Source organism: Siphateles boraxobius, unplaced genomic scaffold, assembly GCF_051911475.1.
Source record: "Siphateles boraxobius isolate OS27281-9 unplaced genomic scaffold, OSU_SipBor_1 1, whole genome shotgun sequence".
Classification (NCBI taxonomy): Eukaryota; Metazoa; Chordata; class Actinopteri; order Cypriniformes; family Leuciscidae; genus Siphateles; species Siphateles boraxobius.
In genome coordinates, this window is record NW_027508699.1 from 23,717,266 (window position 1) to 23,742,600 (window position 25,335).

The 25,335-nt window shown below is 38.9% G+C and overlaps 1 protein-coding gene across 1 annotated transcript; it reads left to right on the forward strand.

The window, feature by feature from the left end:
• Positions 1-330: 330 nt before the first annotated feature.
• marchf6 (membrane-associated ring finger (C3HC4) 6) lies at positions 331-19,737 on the forward strand. Its single transcript, XM_077229685.1, has 26 exons — positions 331-632; positions 1,414-1,513; positions 2,596-2,669; positions 4,030-4,173; positions 4,288-4,360; positions 4,563-4,731; positions 5,712-5,901; positions 6,003-6,064; positions 6,148-6,180; positions 6,270-6,321; positions 6,450-6,508; positions 6,612-6,692; positions 7,834-7,902; positions 8,220-8,294; positions 8,562-8,696; positions 8,783-8,902; positions 9,154-9,254; positions 11,088-11,225; positions 12,190-12,394; positions 12,507-12,576; positions 13,052-13,233; positions 13,920-14,054; positions 14,663-14,752; positions 15,478-15,610; positions 16,686-16,821; positions 17,858-19,737. The coding sequence occupies exons 1-26, from the start codon at positions 614-616 to the stop codon at positions 17,943-17,945; spliced, it is 2,733 nt and encodes a 910-aa protein (XP_077085800.1). The 5' UTR covers positions 331-613; the 3' UTR covers positions 17,946-19,737.
• Positions 19,738-25,335: the final 5,598 nt, after the last annotated feature.

Below are 25,335 nucleotides of genomic sequence, written 5' to 3' on the forward strand. Positions count from 1 at the left end.
ATGAATTACTTACTACTAAAAAGCAGCCAATGAAAAGTCCCTACCCTGATAGAAAAAGGTATGTTTGTGTGTTTTGCACATGCCCAGGTGTGACAAGATTCAAAGTCCTATCCCTCCTTAACATACATGCAAATCACAAAGCCTCTAATATTTTATGCTCGCCTCGCCTTGTGCCCTGTATTCATAATAATAATAAAAGAATAAGGGTAGTGTCTTAAAAATACAGTAACATGATGTATAACGAGTTGTAGTAGTCCGTATGAAAATGATCTACAATCCAGCGCAGTCACCACCGGAAAACGCAAGAAACTGTCGTTGCGTTTTCTGCGCATGCGCGCTGCTCTGTCGTAAATCGAAACGGCAGCACATTCGGATCTAGAGGCCACAAACATGTTCAGCCGAGCGTAAAATAGTCGACCAACAAGTATCTTTCACAGCGCTGTTTGTGTGCACTACACGAATAAATAGTGTCCGGTCTGAGATTATGCGGCGTTCATGCTTGGATCGATTTTGTCATGTTTAATTTCAGCGTAATTGTGAGCTGATACTGTGTTTTGCTCCGCGGTGTGTGTTATGTGTTGACTGTAAAGAGGACAGTGCGTCACCGTACAAGATGGACACTGCCGAAGAAGGTAAGCTGTCTAGACACCGAGGCTCTCTGTCTGCTGTCTGTTTGTAGTTGATTTTTAAATGCGCTTTGACAGAAAATTGTTTATCATTATGTGATTATTTAGCCGGGGCGGTCAACCAAATATGCATCTTACAAATATGCAATTGATGTGGCCTCTTCAAGCTAACGAGCTATATGCTTCCCTGCCAGCTTGGTCTTTAGTACATAGCTTTAGTACAGCTGTCATCCTACGAGCACGTCCAAATAAAGATGGCTTTGATATGAGTTTGACTTTTAGGATGTCATGGAAATGTTTTAAAGCACATTAATCATGTAACCATAGTTTTAGCCTTTATCATAACAACTGTAACACGCATATGTTGGCCAGGTTTAAACGCACATGAAATATGATGACATATTCAGCTTAGTAGGTCAGTCAAATAACGTATACCATCTTTGAAACATTGCAATGAGTGCTTATTAATTGTTTTAACTTTATGTGTGGAAGAGTGATAGTTGTCTCATGTTATTCATTATCTAGTCAAGGTTTCTACAGTTATAACAAGAGGGCAAAGAGATTGATTGGCAAGATAGAAAGCCAAAATCGTGCTTGCATTGACCTTGTTTTGTTTTCGTCTGTAAAAATTGAAAATAATAAAACCTAATAAAATCTTTTTTTCATTACTCGTATTTTCTCATGTTGTTGTAGATTCTGGGTTTGTTGCAACATTCATATCCTGTCATCCTCATTTAATTTAATGGGTTATTTAAAGTTCTTTTTAAAATATGCTTTTTTCTGGCAGCTGATATATGTAGGGTGTGTCGATCTGAGGGAACTCAAGACAAACCCCTCTACCATCCCTGTGTGTGTACTGGAAGTATTAAGTTCATCCACCAAGAATGGTAAGAGCTTTGATCGGTCAGCGATGTATTCCCTTTGCGATAACTGTTTTAATGAGATGCTTCAAACAGTGTGAAATGTCTTCCAAAGTGTCATATTTACATATTTCATTGTTATTGACTTAGAAATGGGATATTAGAAGTAACATTCAATGACGAAACCTGGTTCATCATGCCTAAAGTCACTTTATTAGTTTATTGTGAGTGCAATAAAATTCAGAAGATGTAATTTGAGCAGTTAACTACACTGAACCTTATGTCCTGCAGTAAGAATTCTAGGTGTCCTACTCAAGGATGAGTCAATAATAGCAAGAAATTGAAAACCACTTACAATGTAAGAAGGGGTTCAAAGCTCTGATCTAACAAAGGCATTGCTGTTCATTATTAAGCTTACAAGTCAACAAGAGAGGGCATTAAGCATGGTTAGGATGATTTTGATTTATATGAAAGTTCAAAAGAACAGCATTTATTTGAAATGTTTTTACTGTCACTTTTGATCAATATAATGCATCCTTGCTGAAAAATATTATTTAGATTAAAAAAAAAAAAAAAATATATATATATATATATATATATATATATATTACTGACCCCAAACTTTTGAACAAAAGTGTATATTGCAATTTCAATAGCAAAAAAACCCAAACTAAAACCACTGTTTTAGGTGTATTGCACTGAATTAGAACCAGTTGAGGAATTTTTGTAATAGAAATCACACATTTTTGCCATTTCTTTCTAGAACAAAACAACTGTCAGTAGATTATTGCCTCTGATAGCGATATATAGGTTATCCTTTCTATTGGGGTTAGTTAATTTTGTTAGGCTTTGTGTTCAAAAGTTGTTGTTTTATTGGTTTCATTTTGGTTACTGAATAGAAAGAGCCAGCAACACCCATTTTACTAAATGACAAGCTGTAACTTATGATTTCAGGGGGCCTCATCAATGTAACGGTAAACCCAACCATGGAGTTCCAGCTGTTGTTATTCTTCCACTGTGTAAATGGGAAAATAAGGCTGGATTTTCAGTGCTTTTTCACACACGTCAGATCATCACCCTCATGCCTGCTTCCTTTTGTGTTTTCACAGCTTGGTGCAGTGGCTTAAACACAGCAGAAAAGAGTACTGTGAATTATGCAAGCACAGATTTGCTTTCACACCAAGTAAGTAAACCCCTCTCATTACATTTTTCAGGGGAGGTAAAGCCAAAGCTCTACATTGTCACAACGGCCTCAAATGGCCTGTTCAATGGCAGTGATTGTGTGCCTCAGAGTGATATGGTTCTATGGGTTGAGTCATGTGATTTAAAAGCACAGCACTCATGTTGTCTGACGTAGATATTTGCTGAGGTGAAACAAGGTTTTTATACCCAGGCCAGAGTGAGTCATTGTTGCATGGCTTTTGGGCTTTACTACAATGAAGATGTCATAGTTGAGTATTGGGCAATGTTTTACAAAAGCATTACAAATTTAAACACAGACACTTTGGGAACCATTAGTTCCAGTTTCTTGCACTGTTATTTTACACAGATACAGCTCATGATCCAGTGTTTCCAGTGTGTAAGAGCAGCTCAGTTTACAAAAAATGGTGTTCCCCATGAATTCATCTCTGCATGTGCTCTGAGTTTAGGTTGCTTATAACATGCATTTGGGGTCACAAAATGCTTCTATCTTCCTAAACTTGTAATGAAAAGTGGTGTCGTCAATAAAAGAGAAGCTTTTTGGGGTCCCTGTGGTTTTCTGCCGCAAAGCTTGGTGGTTTAATGTTAGAAAATTAAGAATTTAAGGCAACCATATTTACAGTATATTAGTATTGTAAAATGGTGTACATTTTGAACAAACAAAAAAGTTACAAACTGCAGCTTTAATAAAAAAAGAAAATTATTATCAAGAAAAATTATTTTTCTGGAATGCTCTTTTATATTACAGTGAAATATTACAATGGTAATATGTCTTACTTTGTTTATTATTATTTGGTAATAATAATAATTAAACAAATGTTTTTGTCATTAATATATAACATTTTTGGACAAGCCCTACAAAAAAGCAATAAAAAAAAAAATTCTCCCCAAAATCGTGCAGCCCATGCCCAAGTGATACATAACCTTAGACGCTGTATCCTTGTTAACATTTTTTGTCTGCTCTCAAATGTTCCCATCTGTGTTTATGTAGACAATAATTGTTGTTTTGATTGAAGTTGAAGTTTTTGATGACATACTTGAGACACTTCTGCTCCTTCTGTACTTCTATTTGTAGAGTTATGGTCTTGAGGCATTTCAGAGACATGATCTGAGAGCAAGATGTATATTAAACATCTGTGAAAATAACCTAGTAATCAAAACAAGGCTGCACTCAAATAGTTGCAAAGGATTTTGAGCATCTTAAATTTGAATAAAATCAGTTTAAAGTCAATATTTCTCAGTACTGAATGCTACACTTTCACTAATTTATGAAAAACCGTTACAATATTTATCTATGATAGATATATAAAATTTATTAAAGTCCTGATCTGTTTTCCTTTCAGTTTACTCTCCAGACATGCCTTCACGGCTGCCAGTGCAAGACATTTTTGCAGGACTGGTCACCAGTATAGGCACGGCAATCCGATACTGGTTTCATTACACGCTTGTTGCCTTCGCTTGGCTGGGGGTTGTACCTCTAACAGCATGTAAGTGATGCCCATATATCACAGTCTGTTACGTTGTGTGTAGTATGTTGTCTTTTTCCATATGTTGTGCATTATTTGCTATGTTGCTCATATAATGCTCTCATTTTCCTGTAGGTCGCATCTATAAGTGTCTGTTCACTGGATCCGTAAGCTCCCTCCTGACTCTCCCATTAGACATGCTCTCCACGTACGTACCAGACAGGAAAGCTCAAGTTTTCTTCTTAATATATTCATTTACATTGCGGATCGGCTCATTGTGAACTCTGAGCATGATGGGTTATTTCAATCAGCGCCACGGTCTCGGGTTTAGCTGTGGATGTGGTTGCGTGGTGAATTGTAATGGTTGGATATTTCAGAAGTGATGATCAGCGAATGTCCATCCTCTGCAGAGAGAACTTGCTGGCTGACTGCCTGCAGGGCTGCTTTGTTGTGACCTGCACCCTCTGCGCCTTCATCAGTCTGGTGTGGCTGCGGGAGCAGATTGTTCATGGTGGAGCCCCTTTATGGTTGGAGCACAACCAGCAGCAGCCTGCCAATGCAGCAGGACCGCCCAATGAGGTAGAATATCCACACTGCTTTCCAACAGACTGAATGCAGATCACCCTCAAATTTAAATGATTAAGAAAATACAATAGTAATACACTAATAAAATTGTATAACTACACTTTCTTTTTAGTTTAGTTGTTATTATTACATTACCATCTACACTACCGTTCAAAAGTTTGGGTCGTAGGATTTTTAAAAAATGTTTTTGAAAGACCACCATGGCTGTTATTACAATAAAAAAAAAAATATATATATATATATAATTTATTTCTTTTGGCAAAGCTGAATTTTCAGTAGCCGTAATGCAATATTTAAGAAATCAATTTAAAACGCTTATTTGCTGCTCTAGTAACATTTTGTAGTATTATCAATGTTGAAAAACAGTTGTGCTGCTTAATATTTTTGTGGAAACCATATTCATTTTTTTCAGGATTCTTTAATGGATAGAATTCTATATTATGAGGTGCAGAAAACATATTGTCTATAATATATATGTAAATACTATCACAGGTTTGTTCAGCCTTTTTTTTTTGGGCCAAAAAATTTAATTGCCATTTTATGTTATTTTCCACCTAAATTTCCACACAGGCAAGTTCTGTTTATGAACGTATATTCTCTTGGAGAGCAAAAATGACATTCCTTTTGCGGTTTATGTCAGTGAAACTTTCTGAAGCTTGATATTCTTCAGAGACCAATTATGCAGGTTGCGCCATGACCCTCTTTGTTTACTTTGCATTCTACTTACTGTAATTATCATTTTGTTTTGAGCAAAGCACAGTAGCCTGCCTGAACTTCTGTCATCTTCAAATCCCACATTATCCCCTGAATCTCTAGAGACTGCTCTCTTACCAGAATAGTTGCTTGTTCTTTTTTGAATTTAACCAGATGCAGTTTACTTCTTTACAAATCCTCTTATTTAGATACTCTATCATCGTTGCCTCCTGTCAGCGGGTTGATTTTCTTCATTATCGATATAATATCTTATCCATTAGGCCCCGGGCCAGGGTAATGGAGGTGCTGAACAGCCCATGCCTGCCCCGGCTGAACCTCCAGGAGAGAACGCTGCAGCTGCTGAGGCTCCTGACCTCCCCGCTGATCCTGCGGAAGAGATGGAGCTAGATAATGAAGATGAGGAGGATGGAGGAGCTGAAGATGCGGCAGATGCAAACAATGGAGCACAGGGTACGAATGCTTTAATTAAACAAGTTAGAAACTCTTAAATGGGTATAATTGTTGACTGGTGGTGAACTGTAGTTATAGAGTTTTGTGTGTGTTCTGTACAGATGATATGAACTGGAATGCTCTGGAATGGGATCGGGCAGCTGAAGAGCTTACTTGGGAAAGGGTGAGACTGGTGTGCCATATATTGTACGTCATACCATAATCTTTCAGAGAAACATTAAACCTGTTCTTCCCCTTTTTTTCCAGATGCTTGGGCTTGATGGGTCCCTGGTTTTCCTGGTAAGTAATTATACATGTGTCTCAATAAACATCTCATTCAAGAGAGCAAACAAATCTATGGATTTTTGTTGTTGTTGTTGTTGCTGTAGGAGCATGTGTTCTGGGTGGTCTCTCTCAACACTCTCTTCATCCTGGTGTTTGGTAAGCATAGCTGCATTTTTGTATCAATCAAATTATAACATGCATTAAATAATGTTCAGCAATATGAAAACTATTACTATGTGTTCTCCAATTACAAACTTCAACTCTTAAAATCAACTCCTTTTAAGCTTTCTGTCCTTACCATATTGGCCACTTCTCAGTGGTTGGACTTGGTTTTGAAGAATATGTGAGTATCAGATTTGTTTTAGGTCCTTTTTTTCCAGCTTGATTGAAAAATTTTAATGTAAACACAGTTTCAACATTTACAACAATCTCTCATCTGTTTTCAGGTTCGTGCCTCACACTTTGAGGGTCTCATCACCACTATAGTTGGATATGTCCTTTTAGCCATCACACTCATCGTGTGTCATGTATCCTTCCATACTCAGAAACACCTGGAATAAAACTATTCCAATCAACAATAACTAGCCTGCACTGGTTTATATAGTCTTCAAGACCAGGAAAATGTACAACATACGACGACTACTACTTTTTTTTAGTTAAATCAACTTTCAAGTCATACAATTTCAGTTTAAAAATATTAAAGGTGTTTTCACATTTAACACTGTTCGGCAAATCTTTGTGGGCAGAATCCAGTAATTTTGAAAGAAATACATGCAGTTTGGCCCACATCAAGATGTTAGGTCTGGGAACTCACCATTGGCATGCCTCAATCCGAGGGGCGGGATAAACGGTTGTCTTTCAAATTCACTCTGCATACAATAGGATAGCGCTACAACCAACCAGAGCGATGAACGGTTGTGGCTGAGTGAGTCCCATGCGTTTTCCCAACAGCGGAGCTAGTTGATATATTAAACTTTTGCCATATCCGGTCGGCAAAAATCCCAACACATCTTCCTTTTTTAAGAATGACTTAAGTGCCATTCTTTGTTTTTTTCTCAAAGAAAAGTTTAACTTCAAATCCTCCAGAGTCGCGGCCAAAGCCGATTCGAAAGACCGCTGTTTGCCAGCAGCAGCGGTCATCTTCTTTGTTTTCAAGTAGCAGGGAATTCACGCGGAACTGTCACAACTCTGCCGTCATTATGTTGAGCCCGTCCACCAACTCTATACACAATGTGATTGGCCTGATTAGAGTTTGTTTTTCCAGTTCGAAAGCCAACGTAGAGTTGCTAGACTACCCTGGCTGCAAAATAAATTTTGCTGCCGCTAGGGTGCGTCTAGATTTCTAGGCTAGCAGTTTGGAATTTCCCTAGCAGATTCTCCATTAGGTTCAATTTCATTATATGAATTTGCAGAAAGCTGATTGGTTTGAAAGTGACTTCTTTTTGAGCTGTTCTGCGTACATCACTACACTATTGACAGTGGAGATTTTTGCTCGCAAAATTTGAAAGTTCGCTAATGTGACCACACATTAACTCAGAATCATATCTGTTTAGTAACCATAGTGAATTCAGTAAGGGTCTTGTTTACAACATTGAACTTGTCATATCTTAAGATGGGAAGTCTCTGTAATACGGCCCTTGATGTTCCTTTCCTTAATTCAGATCTCAGGGATTAGCAGCGCTGGTGAGATTTCAAAGATCACGCCGCTTGTTAGGAGTCTGCTACATTGTGGTAAAGGTCAGTTATATCAGCGGTTTGCATGTGCTGTTTGCTAAACTTGAGTCATTTGAAAGGGCGAGAACAGTGACTTAATATTAGTGCCTAACACTGGTTGCAACAACTGGTTTTGAATAAGATCTTTGGGTTTTACCTTAATGCTGTTTTCAGTCATGCTACTGCTATAATTAGGTCACATTATCTAAGCTTAGATTACAGGCTTGGGCCTAATTCACCCACAGTATGTATGCAACTATGTGTGTGTTTATATGTCATATATTAGCTTACTAGCTTAATAGCAGTACTTTGAGTCTAATATTAAATTATCTTTCTTTCAGGTGTCTCTTCTAGTAGTTGTAGAGATTGGCGTGTTCCCCCTCATCTGTGGCTGGTGGCTTGATATCTGCTCTCTGGTATTTAGTTTTTATTTTATCATACTAATTTAAGGTGCACTCAGTCATTTTTGTCCAAGTTGGCCCAAAGAGGTCTGTAATAACTGGAGAAAGTCAGATATCATTCCCATTCATTCATCTTCAGTGTCAGTGATCTTCCATGATCTTCAGTGCTCTGCTTCATTTCTTCATCTTTATATTTTATAAGTTTTTGGTAAGTTTAGTTTAGGAACCTTAACCTTTGTCATACAGTAAAGGAAAACTTTTTTTTATCTACCTGTTTTGTAGGAAATGTTTGATGCCTCATTGAAAGACAGAGAGCTGAGTTTTGAATCCGCACCAGGGACCACCATGTTCCTTCACTGGCTGGTGGGGATGGTCTACGTCTTTTATTTCGCCTCTTTTATTCTTCTACTCAGAGAGGTGAGCATTTGTGTATCAGTTTAACCATAGAGTAGATATTTCAGGAAATGTTTGGTAAATTTAGATGCTGTTCCTTTATCTCTCAGGTTCTAAGGCCTGGAGTCTTGTGGTTTCTCAGAAATCTGAACGATCCAGATTTTAACCCAGTGCAGGAAATGATTCACCTACCAATATACAGACACCTGAGACGATTCATACTATCAGTGGTGAGTAAATGTTGCACTTTTTTTTGAGACTGTATCCAATGGAGCCCTTAAAATTAGGTGGGATGAAGACCATATTTAATTGCTTTTGCAAGCGAATGTAAAGTTTCTCGAGGGAACCCAATAGTTTTGCAAGAAAAGGCAACATTTACTCCAGTATAATACTTTTTTTCCCCATTATCGTGTCTCCTTGTATGTTCTCTACTTTTCTGGATTCCGTGGTCTTGAATGAAAAGTCTTTGCTCTCTTTTCAGGTTGTGTTTGGCTCAATCGTTCTTCTCATGTTGTGGCTTCCTATCCGGATAATCAAACACATCTTCCCTTCATTTCTTCCCTACAATGTGATGCTTTACAGGTAAATGAGATGTATTTCCACCTCATTAGTCTTAAACTTGAATGTTCCTTGTGATAATTGCCTAAAGTTCGAGGACAAGTGTCGTTTGGTGCTTTCGCTTTTTTTGCTGTATAAATTTGGTCTGAGATTACAACCAGTAGAAACAAAGTTCTCTCTCGATGTGACATCATGTTTAAAAGAAAGGGCCATAAATATGAAGTGCTAATTATTGCTGTCATTATGGCAAACCTTTGCTTCGTTGCCTAATGAGTGCCAGGACTCTCTGTAGTGTCAGGTGGGCCTGTTGCATCATTTGGCAGGTGTATTACACCTGATGTCATCATTCCCAGAATCCCAGCAGACCTTACTTCAGTCTGATCTTGCAGAGAGCTGATAATGGTGTCCACAACAATAATGCCGTTAAAAGACCCTTCACTCTGTATTTGTGTATTTTACCCTATGTAACCTTTCTGTTCTCTCAGCAACGCTGAGCTTTACATTCGTCACTATGACAGTACTTTGAACAGCTGTAGTGTTTGTTGGGGCACTGACTCTTGACTTCTGTGGAAATAGGCCATTGGGGTTTTTTAAATATTGTCTGAATGACTGAGAAAGCTGATGTTTGGACTTCTAAACCTGCATGACTTTTTTTCTTCTGTGGAACACAAAGAAGATATTTTGATTTAAGGTTTCAACTTTTTTTGTATGCAGTGAATGTCAGTGCAGTCCAAAACGGCATTGTACCGCACAGACTTTTATTGTATTGACAAAAAAAACAACAACACTGAGACATTCTTCAAAATATCCTCTTGTGTTTCACAGAAGAACAAGTGTCATGCAAATTTGGAACAACATGAGGGTGAGCAAATGAACAGAATTTTCAGTTATGGGTGAACTCTATGCAGTGGTGTTTTTAGTTTTAATGCTACATAACATCCTGTACTTTGTCCTGTACAAGCAGTTTAACTCCTCAGGTTACCTCTGGAATATCTAATGAGTCTTTAGAATGGTTTTCGATTTATGAGTAGAATAAAAGCCTGTTCAGAGTGCGCAACAAATACAATAACTATATTACTATATTGATAATTGTATTTTAAAGTTTTAATAATCATTCTAATTCTATGAGAATAGGGAAGCCCACACCACAACTATAATGATAACGGACATTATAGTTGGAGGTTGTTTTTTTTCAGCTGATTTATGATAAGAATATTGTCGGCCAATCAGAATCCACCTACTTTAAAGAGCTTAAGCGTTTAAAGCAGAAGACAACATATTTGCAGCAAGCATTGGAATAAAGAGAATAGTATAGTTATTTTAGTTAAATTTACAGTTATTGTTCTTTGTCCTTGAATGGTCCTTAAAGTATGTGGTTAACCATTACACCATATACAACCGAAACACAAATTACACTGTTATACCTCAATTTTGAAATTGTGTGCTTTAAAAGCTGCAACATGTTGCTACATAAAGACCACAGCGGTTATCGAATGAATTACACAACAACAAGCTCATGCGCACATAAAAGGGGCAGTAGACTAGGTTCTATTTTTAAATATTTATGTTCAAGAATTGAAAGGATTAAATTGAATAACTATTTCACTCCATGACTTTCAGACAAGTTTATTTTAAGACAACCAAATGAGTGTTGTAAGGGGTGAAAAATGCCACAGATCTGGTAAGATGACTCCCAGGGTATTTTATTCTTAAAACCAATTAGATATTCCATAGGGAAGGGTTTAGCCTTATTGGTGGCCTACAAATTGATGCCATTCCCGAACATCACTATTGCTAAGTGAAAACAGTGATGCCAGTATTTTATATAGAATTGTTATGACTTCCTCTCTCTTTCAGCGACGCTCCAGTGAGTGAGCTGTCTCTGGAGTTGCTGTTATTGCAGGTTGTTCTTCCTGCTCTGTTGGAACAGGGACATACACGACAGTGGCTCAAAGGTCTGGTACGAGCCTGGACCGTGACCGCTGGCTACTTGTTGTGAGTCTAGCATACATATTTACCCTGTTGCCTATTACGTCTGATAACCTTGTGAACTGAAATGACTTTTCCTGATTCTCTTTGTGTTGTCCTAAAAAAAAAATCACTGAAACTGAACTTTGTGTTAGGGCAGCATGATTATGATATTCTATTTGTTGAATATTTCTGTTTATGTTATAATGGCAGTTATTACTTCATGGAATGTCATTCCATTATAATTAACTCTTTCCCTGCCATTGACAAGTTATCTCGTCATTCATGATATAACACTTCCCTGTCAATGAGTTTTTACGGTTTTCCGTGTTATCACTGTTATAATGTAGGGGGCATTATTACGGATCTCCTTAAGGACAGTATCTCCAGATCAAAACGCTGACAAAGAAGAAGCAGAAACGAGCGATCTCATATGTGAGCAGATGCATATGAAAATAAACAGTATAAAAATCAAAATAGCCTAATGTTACTGAATGAAATGTCGACCCAGGAAGTGCTATATGACTGTGAATCTTTGGGGGTGTTGACGGCCTTGATACACCCCATCTATGTTTTTGATCATCATTTTTATTTTTTGTTTAAAAGCAGAGGGTCTGTTCTTTCTTTTGATGTATTGTATGTTCAGATATTCATAAAACAAAATATTCTGGTGGCCATGAAACTTTTGTGAAAATGACCAAAACCACTGGCGGTGGCTGGCAATTTAAAAAAAAAAAATGCTGGCAGGGAAAGAGTTAATGAAACTTTTACTTAAATATTAACTAAACTGTTTGAGCCACGCAGTTCAGCATGAGTTCACTAACAGTCCATGTGCAGAGTTCTGCACTTTACAAATCCAAAATAAGTAAAGCTGTCCACATCGCAGAATAAATCTCTTATTTACATTGTGCCTACACCTTTCTTGAATTTCTTGAATCCTGAAGTCATAATGATAATCTCGATCTATCCTACTTGTTGCCACACCTTTTAGAGACTTACACTCTTACTTGCTGGGAGACCAGGAAGACAATGAGAACAATGCCAACCAGCAAGCCAACAACATCAACCAGCAGGCCCGTAACAATGCCATTCCTGTGGTGGGAGAAGGTCTGCACGCTGCCCACCAGGCCATACTGCAGCAGGGCGGCCCAGTGGGCTTCCAGCCCTATCACCGGCCTATGAAATTCCCCCTGAGGGTATGCCAACTCTCTTGTATACTTTATCCCTTAGTGTATGTCATGATTTTTTAAATCTGAGTTTCAGATTAATGGTGTTTAATGTTTATTTTCCTCTTTATGCCCCCTATAGATTGTGTTGCTAATTTTGTTCATGTGCTTGACGCTGCTTTTGGCCAGCTTGGTGTGTCTCACATTACCAGGTGAGATCAAAACAAATTGGGGTTTCCGATCATTTGCTCACCCTAATTTTTTTCCAAACTTGTGTGACTTGCTTTCTTCAATGTGGCAAAAGGAAGTTTAAAGAGTTGTTTGCGTTTTAGTTTGTCCTAAAGTGGACATGAATTACAATGATACTCTTTCAAGATTAAACAAGGACCAGTGAATAAGACTTAAAGCACATTAGTCTTATAGACCTTTTTAATTATGCTTTTAAAGCTGTTTGTGAAGTCCCTATTACTTGTAATTGCATGGAAAACTGTGATCAGCATGGAATAATGACAGATTTCATATTACTGATTTAACTGGATTTTTGATCAAATAAATAATTAGCTCTCATTAAATCAAGGTTTTCCTTTACCTTTATTTATTCATCTTATTTTCATATTGATACTTTTATGCTTTCAGAGAGAGAGCATAGGTACATTTTGTCTTACTGATTTCCTCCGTTTATGGCAGTGTTCACTGGACGCTGGCTGATGTCCTTCTGGACGGGCAGTGCTAAGATCCATGAGCTGTACACTGCAGCATGTGGCCTGTATGTGTGCTGGCTCTCCATCAGAGCGATCACAGTGCTGTTAGCCTGGATGCCTCAGGGGCGTAGAGTAATCCTTCTCAAGGTTCAGGAGTGGACCCTCATGGTACTTAATTCATTAGTCTCATTGTGGGATAATGTGCCCCTTTTATGCTTTTTTGTGGATATTACCTTTCATGTTGTGTGTAATTTAGCTGTTTGTGAATATTTGTCATGCACTCTGATCTTAGCAACTTTTACAAAGTTATTGTGGAATTCTGAGCTCGTCGGTATCGTCAGTAATTTCAGGTTGACACCAATCTGTATCAAACTTGCATAATGCCTGCCCGTGTACAATGTCTACTTTGACCTGCCAACAAAAAAACTAGTTGTAGCTGAGGCCTGGAGTTTGGTTTGTGCTGTCGAAGTGTTGAGAAGACGCTGTTTTCTGCGAAAGCAAAACCACTTTGTGGCTGGAGTTGATTTGGTAAAACTGACCTCATCGGTACTGATCCTTGACCGAAACATTTCAGACACTGAGAAAAGATGTGATGCTGCAATGTATATTGAAAAAAGTAACGTTTTTTTATTTAAAACCTTGGATGTATATGTACAAATAGCATAAAAGGGGTACTTTAAATGTTTCTTCAAATTAAGGAATGAGAAAAATAGTTTTAAAATGTGAGTTTGGGCTTATTTTACTACAGCATACAGGAATTAAAAACTATAGATGTTACATGTAAAGTAAACCAAAGACACAGATGATTTCATAATGAAGTGTGTTTGTGATTTGTGTTTTCTGTGTGGATTCAGATTTTAAAGACACTGATTGTGGCTGTGCTGTTGGCTGGAGTGATCCCTCTGCTCTTGGGACTGCTGTTCGAGCTGGTGATTGTAGCTCCTCTCAGAGTGCCGCTGGATCAGACGCCTCTGTTTTACCCCTGGCAGGTAAAGCATGATTAGGGGTGCTGACACAGGTCACCCAAAAATGTCAAATGTATAATTTAATCACCATGTTGTTTTAGACCCATATGACTTTCTTCTGTGGAACACAAAAGGTTCATTTGTTAAGAATTTTCTTTGTTTTCCTTCATCCCCAGTATCAAAAGCAATTCGTATGACATTGTTGTAATTTGGTCTCAAAGAACCAATGGTCTTTTAAAGGATATTCTTTTTTTTATTCTCTTTAAAGACATTTGAAACAGTGGTGAATAAATGAAAGAATTCTCAGCTTTGAATGTTTTTAGTCAAATGCCACTTGAGAAAAAGTGTTGATGATCCCAGTGCATAAAGTTTCACCAGTTCCACCAGGTGTATTAATGTTGTTAGATCTTTATACACACATAGTTTAAAAATAACATGAAATGAGGGACATTATTCTCATCAGACATGTCCGCTGTGTGTCAGATTTGATCTCTTGAACTCTTTTTAATTAAAACTCTTTTTTTTTTTTTTTTTACTAAATCCAATCCATAATGTCTGGAGAACTTAATTTCCACAGGTGCAAAGTTGGGCAGAGGTATATTGAGTCTTATTTGTTTTTCTATATCATTAAGGACTGGGCTTTAGGAGTGCTGCATGCCAAAATCATTGCTGCCATCACCCTCATGGGTCCCCAGTGGTGGTTGAAGACCGTTATTGAGCAGGTTAGTGGCTGTTGTTTGTCCATGGTCTCTTTGGTGCTGTTACATCTCTAGATTTTTTACTGTAGATTAGAGCTGCGTGATTAATCGTTAAATTCATTCAAACACCCATGCGATCTTATTCATAAATGACAACGATTCGCCTGTGACTTTTAAAACCTGGACAAAATCACACTGTTACATTCAAATCTGTTTTTGCGCTGTCGATGAGCAAGAGAGAGTAGTTATCATGTATAGGTATGATACCGCTTCACCAGCAATCTTTTCAAACAGTCTTGCTATTTCTGTGTTACAAATAATCTTATTATAAAATAAAAGTTTTGGATCGGATAAATACACTTGATGTCTGCGGAAGCAATAATATCATCGATTCAATTTTTACAACACCAGGTGGCGACAAAGTGACTGTTAAAAATGTAGTTATTGAATCTTTCAAGAGATTTGTTCAAAAATGCTGATTCATCCAGTTATGAAACAAGTGAAGTAGTCATTGAATCAATCATTCAAACCTATTTATTTTTATATAATTCAGATTAATTAAACAATTTAAATAGATTGCAGCAATTAACATTTTGTCAGAACCTCTAGTAAATTACTCTATTTTGTTAAGTTGTCTTTTCAGAATCGTGATCTCTGCTTGAAAATCGGGATTCTCAATTTATCCAGAATCATGCCGCTCTAATTGTAGATGGATGCACACACTAACTGAACGATTTACCACTCTTTAGGTGTATGCCAATGGAATCAGGAACATTGACCTTCATTTCATCATCAGGAAGTTAGCGGCCCCAGTCATCGCTGTATTGCTGCTTTCTCTCTGCATCCCCTACGTGATTTCTGTAGGCATCGTCCCCCTTCTTGGTGGGTAGATGCAAGACTTTAGTTAGTCAAAGTTCTGTTTCTCATATACAATGTTGTATTAGACATTTTTGTATTTCGTGTACAATTTATCTGTTATTTATCAAAGTTTCATAAGTTTAGTGCAGTCACTTTAAATAAGATCCATTCATTAAAAAAAAAACTAACACTTTTTATGGCATATTCCCTTTTAAATGTTGGGGTCAGTAAGATTATTCATTTATTTGGGTTTTTAACTTTTTAACTAGGACACATTAAATTGATCAAGAGACAATAAAGACATTTATAATGTTATTTGAAAATAAAAGTTGCCTTGGTGAGATAAGAGACTTCTTTCAAAAACATGAAAAATAATACTGACCTTGAACTATTGATCTGTATCATATTTAAATTGATTTCTTAAGTAATCAAATTATTTTAACAAATATAGAGACTTATTTTTTGATTAATTTGCTTATTACTAATTTATCTATTTGTTTAATTCCCACACACACACACACACATTTATTTATTCATTCAAAGGCTTGAAAGGCCCGTACATAAAGTATAAGTTCTTAAGTTTTCATTCACCCTCAATTTCACAGAACAAATGACTGTTGTTGCAGTTGAACATCGTTTGATTCTCATAGTTAAAGACGTTTCAGTGTGGCTTGATCTTGTGAGGCTCTGAGTGTCTTCAATCAATTGGGAAAAAGTTTAGTTTTGACAGATGCATTGTGAATGACTACTTGAGCTCTTTAAGTACAAAATTCCTATGTCTGAACAGTTAGATGCCCTTCATAATCGATATTGAAGTTGTGTAGTGGCTTTAACCATGAAGTTTGCAATAAGTTTCTTCAGGTAGAGACCTCACTTTAGGGTTAATAAAGATCAAAGCAAATCCTCATTGGCGGAGCTACCGAACATTGAGAATACACCTGGCCTTCTTGAGGCATGCAAGATATCCTTATTTTCTGTTTGTCTGCCTGAAAACCGAATTAAATCAATCAAAAACCAGTTTGATGGTTCCAGTGGTTTTCTCTCATGCTCTCATTAACCGCTCTTACCTATTCTAACCAGCTCTTGTCTCTCTGAATAGGGGTCACTATGGAGATGCAGAATTTGGTGCAGAGGAGAATTTACCCCTTCCTTCTGATGGTAGTGGTGCTGATGGGTATCCTCTCTTTCCAAATCCGACAATTCAAGCGCCTTTATGAGCACATCAAGAATGACAAGTGAGTCCTGAGCAGTAATTAACTGATTTTTTGAGAGCCAATACTTTCTTAGTGGATTACATTTTCAGGGACATTTTGTACCTTGAGAGCATTTTTTGATTGGTGTATCACTCATTTACACAATGATTCAAAAGTGACAGAAAAGACATAATGTTACAAAAAATCTTTATTCATCAAAAAATTCTGGAGGGAAAATGTATCACAGTTTCAACAGAAATATTAAGCAGAAACTGTGGTAACACTTTATTTCGATAGTCCACTTTAGACATTCTACTAACTATAAGTAACTTTGCAACTACAAGTCAACTAACTTTCCTTTAATTTTAGTAGACTGTCAACTTAATATCCTGATGGTCCCCGACAGACATTCTACTAACTAAGTAACTTTGCAACTTCATGTTGACCAAACCAAACCCTAACTTAACAGTCTACTAATACACTAATGAGAGTTAGTTGACATGTAGTTACAAAATTACGTATAGTTAGCAGACTGTCTAAACTACCCAAATAGTGTAACCTTAACTGTTTTCAACATTGATGATAAGATATATTTCCTGAGGAGCAAATCATCATATAATGTGAGACACTGAAGACTGGAGTAATGATACTGAAAATTCAGCTTTGCATCACAGGACTAAATTACATTTTATAACATATTTGCATAGGAAAATAAAATAATTTTTTGTAACATTACTGTTTTTACTGTATTTTTTATCAAATAAATGCAGCCTCGGTGAGCATAAACATTCAGAAACATTAAAAAAAATCTTACCGACCCCAAACGTTTGAACTAATGTAATTGAATGATTTAATTGATATAATCTGATTAATGATTTAATTGAATCTGTAAATTCTGGCTTTTACAAAGAAAATCGAATTAATACAGAAGTAAATATTATAGTATTGTAATCTAATTTGAATAATACAATTTTGGTATCATTTTTGTCTCCGGTTTGAATAAATAATACTCACAGCCTTGTTTATCTGGGCTTTGTTTTGTTCTGATTTGACTTTTGCTCTTTATTCGTCCATGCAGGTACCTTGTTGGACAGAGACTTGTGAACTATGAACGAAAAGCTGGCAAGGCCAGCACTACCACACACAGCAGTTCAGTGCAGGAGTAAAGAGCTTGGGATTGCTTTGGAGTCATGGTTTTGTGTGTGTGTATAAGTGAGCGAGCATGTGTGGGCATGCGTGAACGACTGTATGAACCTTCCTGCTCCCTCTGCTTACCTGTGATGTGTGCGTCCATACAACCATCACGTCCACTAAGACTCTAAAAACTGACCTCTGGCCTCTCTGACTCTGCCAGCAAAAAAGGGGTGAAAGAGCCATGTACATAAATGGGCAGAAAGAGGGAAACCCTACAGCCAACCAACCATGGATTTAAAAAGAATGTCTCACTTCTAAAAGGAAAAGAAAACCCAGAAAAAAAACAAAAAACAGATTAAGTATGTGTATTAATTTATTAAATGTTGTTGTTACCTTATTTGTGGAGATTTGTTTGTGGTAGTACTCGAACCACATGGTTCCTTTCATCAATCTCATGGAGAGGCCAGTCAGATTCCAGAGCTGAAATTTCTCTCGGACAAACGTCTGGGTCATAATGGAGCTGGACTGTCACATTAGTACCTTTTTTATTTATTAGTTCTGAATTTTCAATGAAATATGATCTTGAAGTTTTTGAATGAGAGGGGTCTCGTTTGATTTTGGTGCAACTGGCAGTGTGTCTTACCTTCATTTCTCGATGCTTTAACCTCCCTAGTTTTATGTGCGAAGCAGAAGTGGATGGAGGCGAATTTAAAGGTTACGCAACACCCATTCGCTTCCTGTCATGTGGAAAAGAGGGAATTTCGTTTCACCAACAGATAGTGCGCGACTGTTGTTCAAGAAGACAGAAGCAGAGTCAGTATCTGGCAGACGAAGCGTAGTTTGACGGTAGTGTTTATGGCTCACAGTGAGCCGCAAAGCCTACCTCTGCCTATTAGCTCTTCGTTCAACTCTGAAAAAGCCTTTCGAGTAGCTTAGAAGACCGTTTAGAGTGCTAATTGCGTAAGTGGTTGAGCTAGCATTTGTCTGCTGTTCAAGTTGATATCGACCGTTATATGTCTGTCTTGTGCTCAGCATGGCCTAGCAACACTTTCTCATAGATGTAACTGGCACGTACACAGGTTGTTGCACTTTTTTTTAATTAAAAAAGCATTTTTTAAAGAGCAGCAATAGTTCAGAAACCCTTAGACCAACATTTTAAGTCAATCAAACAGATCAGATTTCAGTCGAAACGTGTGGTTTATGATTCTTGCTTCGATTTGTTAGAAGAGAAGTCTTTTTCGTGTCTGTAGGTAAGGAGGAGATCCTCAACAACACATTTGTAAATAGTGTAACTTTTCAATTCTTTGTGTATGTTTTTCTCCATTTCAGATTTGCCGTGTCTGTTACAGGTTCACGATTCCCGAAGAATTTGTCTCAGACGGCTTTAGAGATAGTGTTAATCAGAGCTGAGATTCTATAAGTGACCTTATAGTATCTTATTACACTGAAACTGGATACTGTATGCTTCTTGATAGCTTGCGCTCCTCTGAAAGGAAAATGTTCTATTTTTATATATGTGCAACTAGTGAGACCGTTTTCATGTTTGATCAGCCATTGATTTGATATCCTCTTTAAGTTTTCTGAGGTCAGGTAGAATCCAGGAAAAAAAGGTAGTGGTCCAGCACTAAACACAGTCGTGTCTGGTTTACTAAGCCTTTTCATAGCATGTTTGTGTGAGAAGTATTCAGTAATTCTGAATGTTTTCAAACCTCCTGCTAGGAGGCTCTCGCTGTAATAATTACATTCTCATAATGGCAGACAATTATTATTATTTTTTTTTTGTTGAAAACTTTTATTACAAATATTAAATCACAAAGTGTGGTACTCGCAGTGCTTTTGTGTCTTTAATCAAACTTGGAATCATTTGCATACTTGATTTTTGAAATACTGTTTATGATAATAATTTGTTTATTACAAAGTGTGATATAAAGATGTTTATTATACAAATGACTCCGTTAACCAGATTTGATGTATAACAGTAATGGGATTTGCAACATCTGGATTTATAAAACGGACTACTCGCACAATGAGAACTGCACTAAAAGCTAACAAACTTGGTGGGTGTTTGCGGTGCAAGAACAACAATGCAGGACAAGACCACAAGTATTTCTGTATTTGTAATATATTGAGACTTCTGATATGTGACCCTGGACCACAAAACCAGTCTTAAAGGTTTTTTTTTAATTTTTTAATTGAGATGTATAAATAAGCTTTCCATTGATGTATGGTTTGCTAAGATAGGACAATATTTGGCCGAGATACAACTATTTGAAAATCTGAGGGTGCGAAAAAAATCTAAATATTGAGAAAACCGCCTTTAAAGTTGTCAATTTCTGTAGTTGATTTTGCTGCATCCACTCAAAAAATACATTAATCAATTAATACAAAATACATTAATCAATAGTGTGTCAATACACACTATTGCCACAAATAAAGCTGTGCGACTTATGACTGGTTTTGTGGTCCAGGGTCACATATGTCTAATGATACATTATATCTGTATCATAAACGTTATTAGCTAAGCATAATTTCTCATACATCCAGTGCAAACTGTAAACTTGTCTGCCCTAGTCATCTGTAGAATAATGGCATCAACCTTGTTGTGAAACAATGGTGCATATAAGTAGATCGACAGATTACTAGGACTCTTGGTTCATTACTAGTGCTTTTACTTGCTATGGTTTCTCATTATTGCATTGGGCTAGTTTGTTTGATGTGGGCATTGACATTTTGTTAGGTGAACTTCTTGTTATATATGTTGTTTGGCATGATGTACAGAACATTTTGTATTCCTAAATTCCTTTAAAATTGAATTTTACACAGCAAAATAAAAGTAACCTTTTGTAAATACATGCATGTGAGTGACCAGTAAACAATCTGGATGCTCAATCAAAGTTCATAACCTTCAGCCTTAATATGCCTTGTGGCTCAGTCACATAATCTTTTACAGTCAATGGTTATGTAACAGATGTGTCATGTCTGATTTACAGAATGACCTGCCTTAATGCCACAATACAGTGTTGTTCAGTTGTAAAGATCTTATGAATCAGTGTTGTTGTTGTAACTGAAACTATTAAATGTTTTCAGTAATTGAACTAAAGCTTAAATAAAATACAAACACTATGAAAAAATGTTACTTAAAATATATAAATTAGAAATGTCACTTTGGCTACATTGAAGCATAGTTGAAGCATTACTAAAACAGAAATAAATATAAATTACAGCTAAATAAACGTAGAAATAAAAAATGATAAAAACACCTAACAAAATTACTAAAGCAAATTAAATTAGAAAAGAACACTAAAAATAAATAATAAATACTATAATAATACTAAAACACTAAAAAAGTTAAATAAAAAAAAATATATATATTTGAAATGTAAACTTTGCATCCTCAATTATTCAACTCACCTCTTGACATGCCAGTTTATCACTATGTGTAAGGCAAGCTATCACTGTGCCACTTTTTTGGAGAAGTCATATTTCTTTCATATTCTCTGTTGTAGATGCTTTCTGCTAAGTTTAGTTTTCTGTGAAGAGATGACTCAAACTCATGCGAGGACTTCAAATGACGCAAACTGAATCAACATGAACCACAAATGTTCTATATAATGTAATCGCAACTTGTAACAATTAGCATACTTAAATGAGCTCATTGTTCCTGCCTTTAATACATTGTTGGCTAAATATGATTTTATATATACATTTCTGAAATAGAAAACTTGGACACAGTCACCTCTGATAACAGATCACTAAATTGTAATGTAGACATGCATTTTCTGTAAAGCTGCTTTGAAACGATATGTATTGTGAAAAGCACTATACTAATAAATGTGAATTTAATTGAATTCTAACTTTAGTTGATAGCTGGCATTATGAAATCTAATTGGCCGTATCAGTTACCATATTACCTTTATTCTCTATGCCTTCTACATCATCCTAAAGCCCAAAGCCCAAAAATGTTGCTGCCTTAAACATCCAAGTAGATTGTACTTAAAAATGTAAGTCATTTCAACTTAAATTACATTGACTTAAGCAATGACAGACTTATGACTGACTTAAAGTTGCCTTGTGTAATATCCGCAAAAAAAATCAATTCATACTCCACATTCCATACTAGATGGGGGCAGTCTACCTCCAGAAAGTGAATTGATCTACTCTAGAGTAACAAACAAGAAACGGCATAGTCTCTATGCTCCGCCCCTACCTTCACAATGACCCTAGAGCCATAGCCGAAGCCGAGCCAACTACTAATAGAGGACGTTTTGAGTCCAGAGGAACGTTGGTTGATGTCAAGTGATTTTTAAATGACATCTTCAAGCTACTCCCCTTCACCAGTGAATGTTCGTATTCGTTTTGTTCATATTACATTTTTATTGTTAGTTTGAATTACATTAATTTGACATACAGCATTCGCTGCTGATGACCAAGCTAGCGCCATTCAGAGCTGCCAACTCTCAAGAATTCACCGTCACCGATTCTGTCAATGTTATTTCGCAATTCAAACAAAAAATACAGTTTTTGCGCTTGTTAATGTTAAGTTTACACGACAGATCCCTAGCGCACGTGAACACTGTTGAAAGATACAGTATGCTACAACTTACCAAAATTTATTCTTCATACATAATACCGACTGTGGCGAGGGGGTGTGGTCTCGCGAAGTCTGTAGCGAGAGACGAGTCAGCGAGCTGTGTGGTGAGTAAGTAGGTCAAGTGCAGATGATGAACACCTGTGTCTGATTGCAGTGATTGCCGTGGAGACCGCATATAAGCTGCCAGGAATGAGAGCCGCAGCAGATACCAGCAGAGTTTACACACGGAGTGGAAAGAGTTTTTGACTGAATGGACTGAGTTATTTATGAAACGGGAAGAGTGGTCGTTTGACTAAACCTTGAGAGCTGGAGACATACAGCGAGAGCTGGTACAGCGGGCAGGGTCTTTCCTATATATGTGCTGTAGTGGTATACTACGGTGAAGGCGCACGAACCCACCTTTTTTTGTTCTTTTATTTTTCTGAATAGAGTGCGAGTCCCAAGTTCGCCGACCCTGTCTTCTTCTTCCTTCACCCACACACACTAAGATTGACTACACTGGTGCCGAAACCCGGGAAGGAGAAGACCGCCGCCGCCATGCAGAACCAGCTAGGAACGCCAATTGCGGACCTCATCCAAACGCTCGCGGGTCTTCACAGGGAACAACACCACGCCCTGCTGGCCGTAAAGGAGGAGCAAGATCAGCGGTTCCAGCTGCTTCTCCAAGGCCAGCAAGAAGACCGCGAGCTGTTCCGGAGCTGGCTCGACCGGGAGATTCGGGCCGTCCCCGATCCAGCTACGGCCTCGGCCCGCCCCTGCCTCTCAATAAAATGGGGCCCCAGGATGATCCGGAGGCATTCCTGCACCTTTTTGAGAGGTCGGCCGAGCCCCGGGGATGGCCCCGAGTGGACTGGCCCATGCGGCTCATCCCTCTACTGTCAGTAGAGTCGCAGATTGCCGCCCACCAACTGCCAGGCCAGAATCTCCTGGTCTATGAAGATCTGAGGCGCGCCATTCTTCAGCGGGTCGGCCGGACCCCGGAACAACATCTACAGCGGTTCAGGTCCCTGAGCCTGAACGGGTCCGGCCAGCCCTTCGTCATGGCGCAGCAGCTCCGGGACTCCTGCCGCAGATGGCTGATGGCCGACGGAGGTGACGTCGAGGATGTTATCAGCAAGGTGGTACTGGAACAGTTCATCGCCAATCTGCCCAAGAAGACCGCGCAGTGGGTCCAGTGCCACCGCCCAACGTCGCTGGACCTTGCAGAGGATCACATTGTGGCGTGCCCAGGGGTCGGTGAGCCCCTCCCATCTGTCTCTCTCTCCCCCTCTCTCTCTCATCCCCTTCTCTCCCCAAACCTGTCCCCCTTCCCAGGTCTCGTGGGGGGCTGATGCCCCGGCCGGCGCCGAGGTGGAGAACGGGCCTCCGGCGGAGCCTGTCCCGGCATCCAGGGGTCCACCCAGGGGACCCGCAGCGGTTGACCACTCCGCCCCGCTTCCTGCAGCCTTGCGCTCTCCACGCCAATCCCTTGACCCGCTTCCCGCCACTGGGGCGGCGGGGAGGCCTGGGCCGGCCTGTTGGCGCTGCGGGGACCCAGGACACTTTATAGACCGGTGTCCGGTGATGGAGGTGGGGACACTGATCCGGGTCCCCGACGGGCCACAGGCTGCCCCCGATCAAGCTGGCCTGTACCAGATACCAGTGAGTATCAAGGGGGGTACTTATCAGGCTTTGGTGGATTCAGGCTGCAACCAAACCTCCATTCATCAAAGCCTGATTCAACCGGGGGCATTGGATAACAGCCGCATGGTTAAGGTGCGGTGTGTGCAAGGGGTGGTGGTGAGTTATCCTATAATACCGGTGGTAATTCAATTTAGGGGACAAAAGCATAGCGTAGAGGTAGCAGTTAACCCGCACCTCCGGCATCCGCTAATTCTGGGGAGGAATTGGCCTGCTTTTGGGAAATTATTGGGGTCCTTATGTCTGGATGCCTCTTGGAAAAAGAAAAACAAGGGAAAGACAGCGGTTGTTCAGGTGGGAGATGCTGAGCCGGGACCTCTGGCTTCTGCTGCAGGGGAACGGAGTGCTCTGGAGAGAACTATCCTCACCGAGCGCGATGATTTTCCCCTGGAGCAGTCCCAGGACGAGACATTAAAACGTGCATTTGATCAGGTCCGTTCTATCGACGGCCAGGTACTCCACCCAGACCAACCGCTCTCTTATCCCTAGTTTGCTATTTTGAAAGATGTATCGGGTGACCCAAGACACCCAGTCAAAAGAAGATACAATACAGTTGTTAGTTCCTAAGAGCGGCCGGGAAATGCTTTTTCAGGCGGCTCACTGTAATCCAATGGCCGAGCATTTAGGTCAAACGGCGACACTAAACCGGCTCATGGCCCGATTCTTTTGGCCGGGCATTCACGAGAACCTGCGCAGGTGGTGCGCGTCTTGTGTTGTCAATGTCAGTTTGTGAACCCACCGGCCAATCCAAAAGCACCATTGAGCCCCCTTCCATTAATGCAGGTCCCCTTCGAACGAATTGGTATGGACCTCATCGGGCCATTAGAACGGTCAGCACTTGGGCACCGCTTTGCGTTAGTCCTGGTGGATTACGCAACGCGGTACCCTGAAGCAGTCCCGCTCCGTAACATTTCTGCCAAAAGTGTTGCAAGCGCGCTCTTCTCGTTAATCTCCCGGGTGGGCAACCCTAAAGAGATTCTCACCGATCAGGGCACGGCATTTATGTCACGAACTATTCGCGAACTTTATGAATTGTTTGGCGTTAAATCGATTCGCACTAGCGTCTACCACCCACAGACAGACGGGCTAGTGGAACGGTTTAATCGGACTTTGAAGTCCATGATTCGGAAGTTCGTTCACGAAGACGGCAA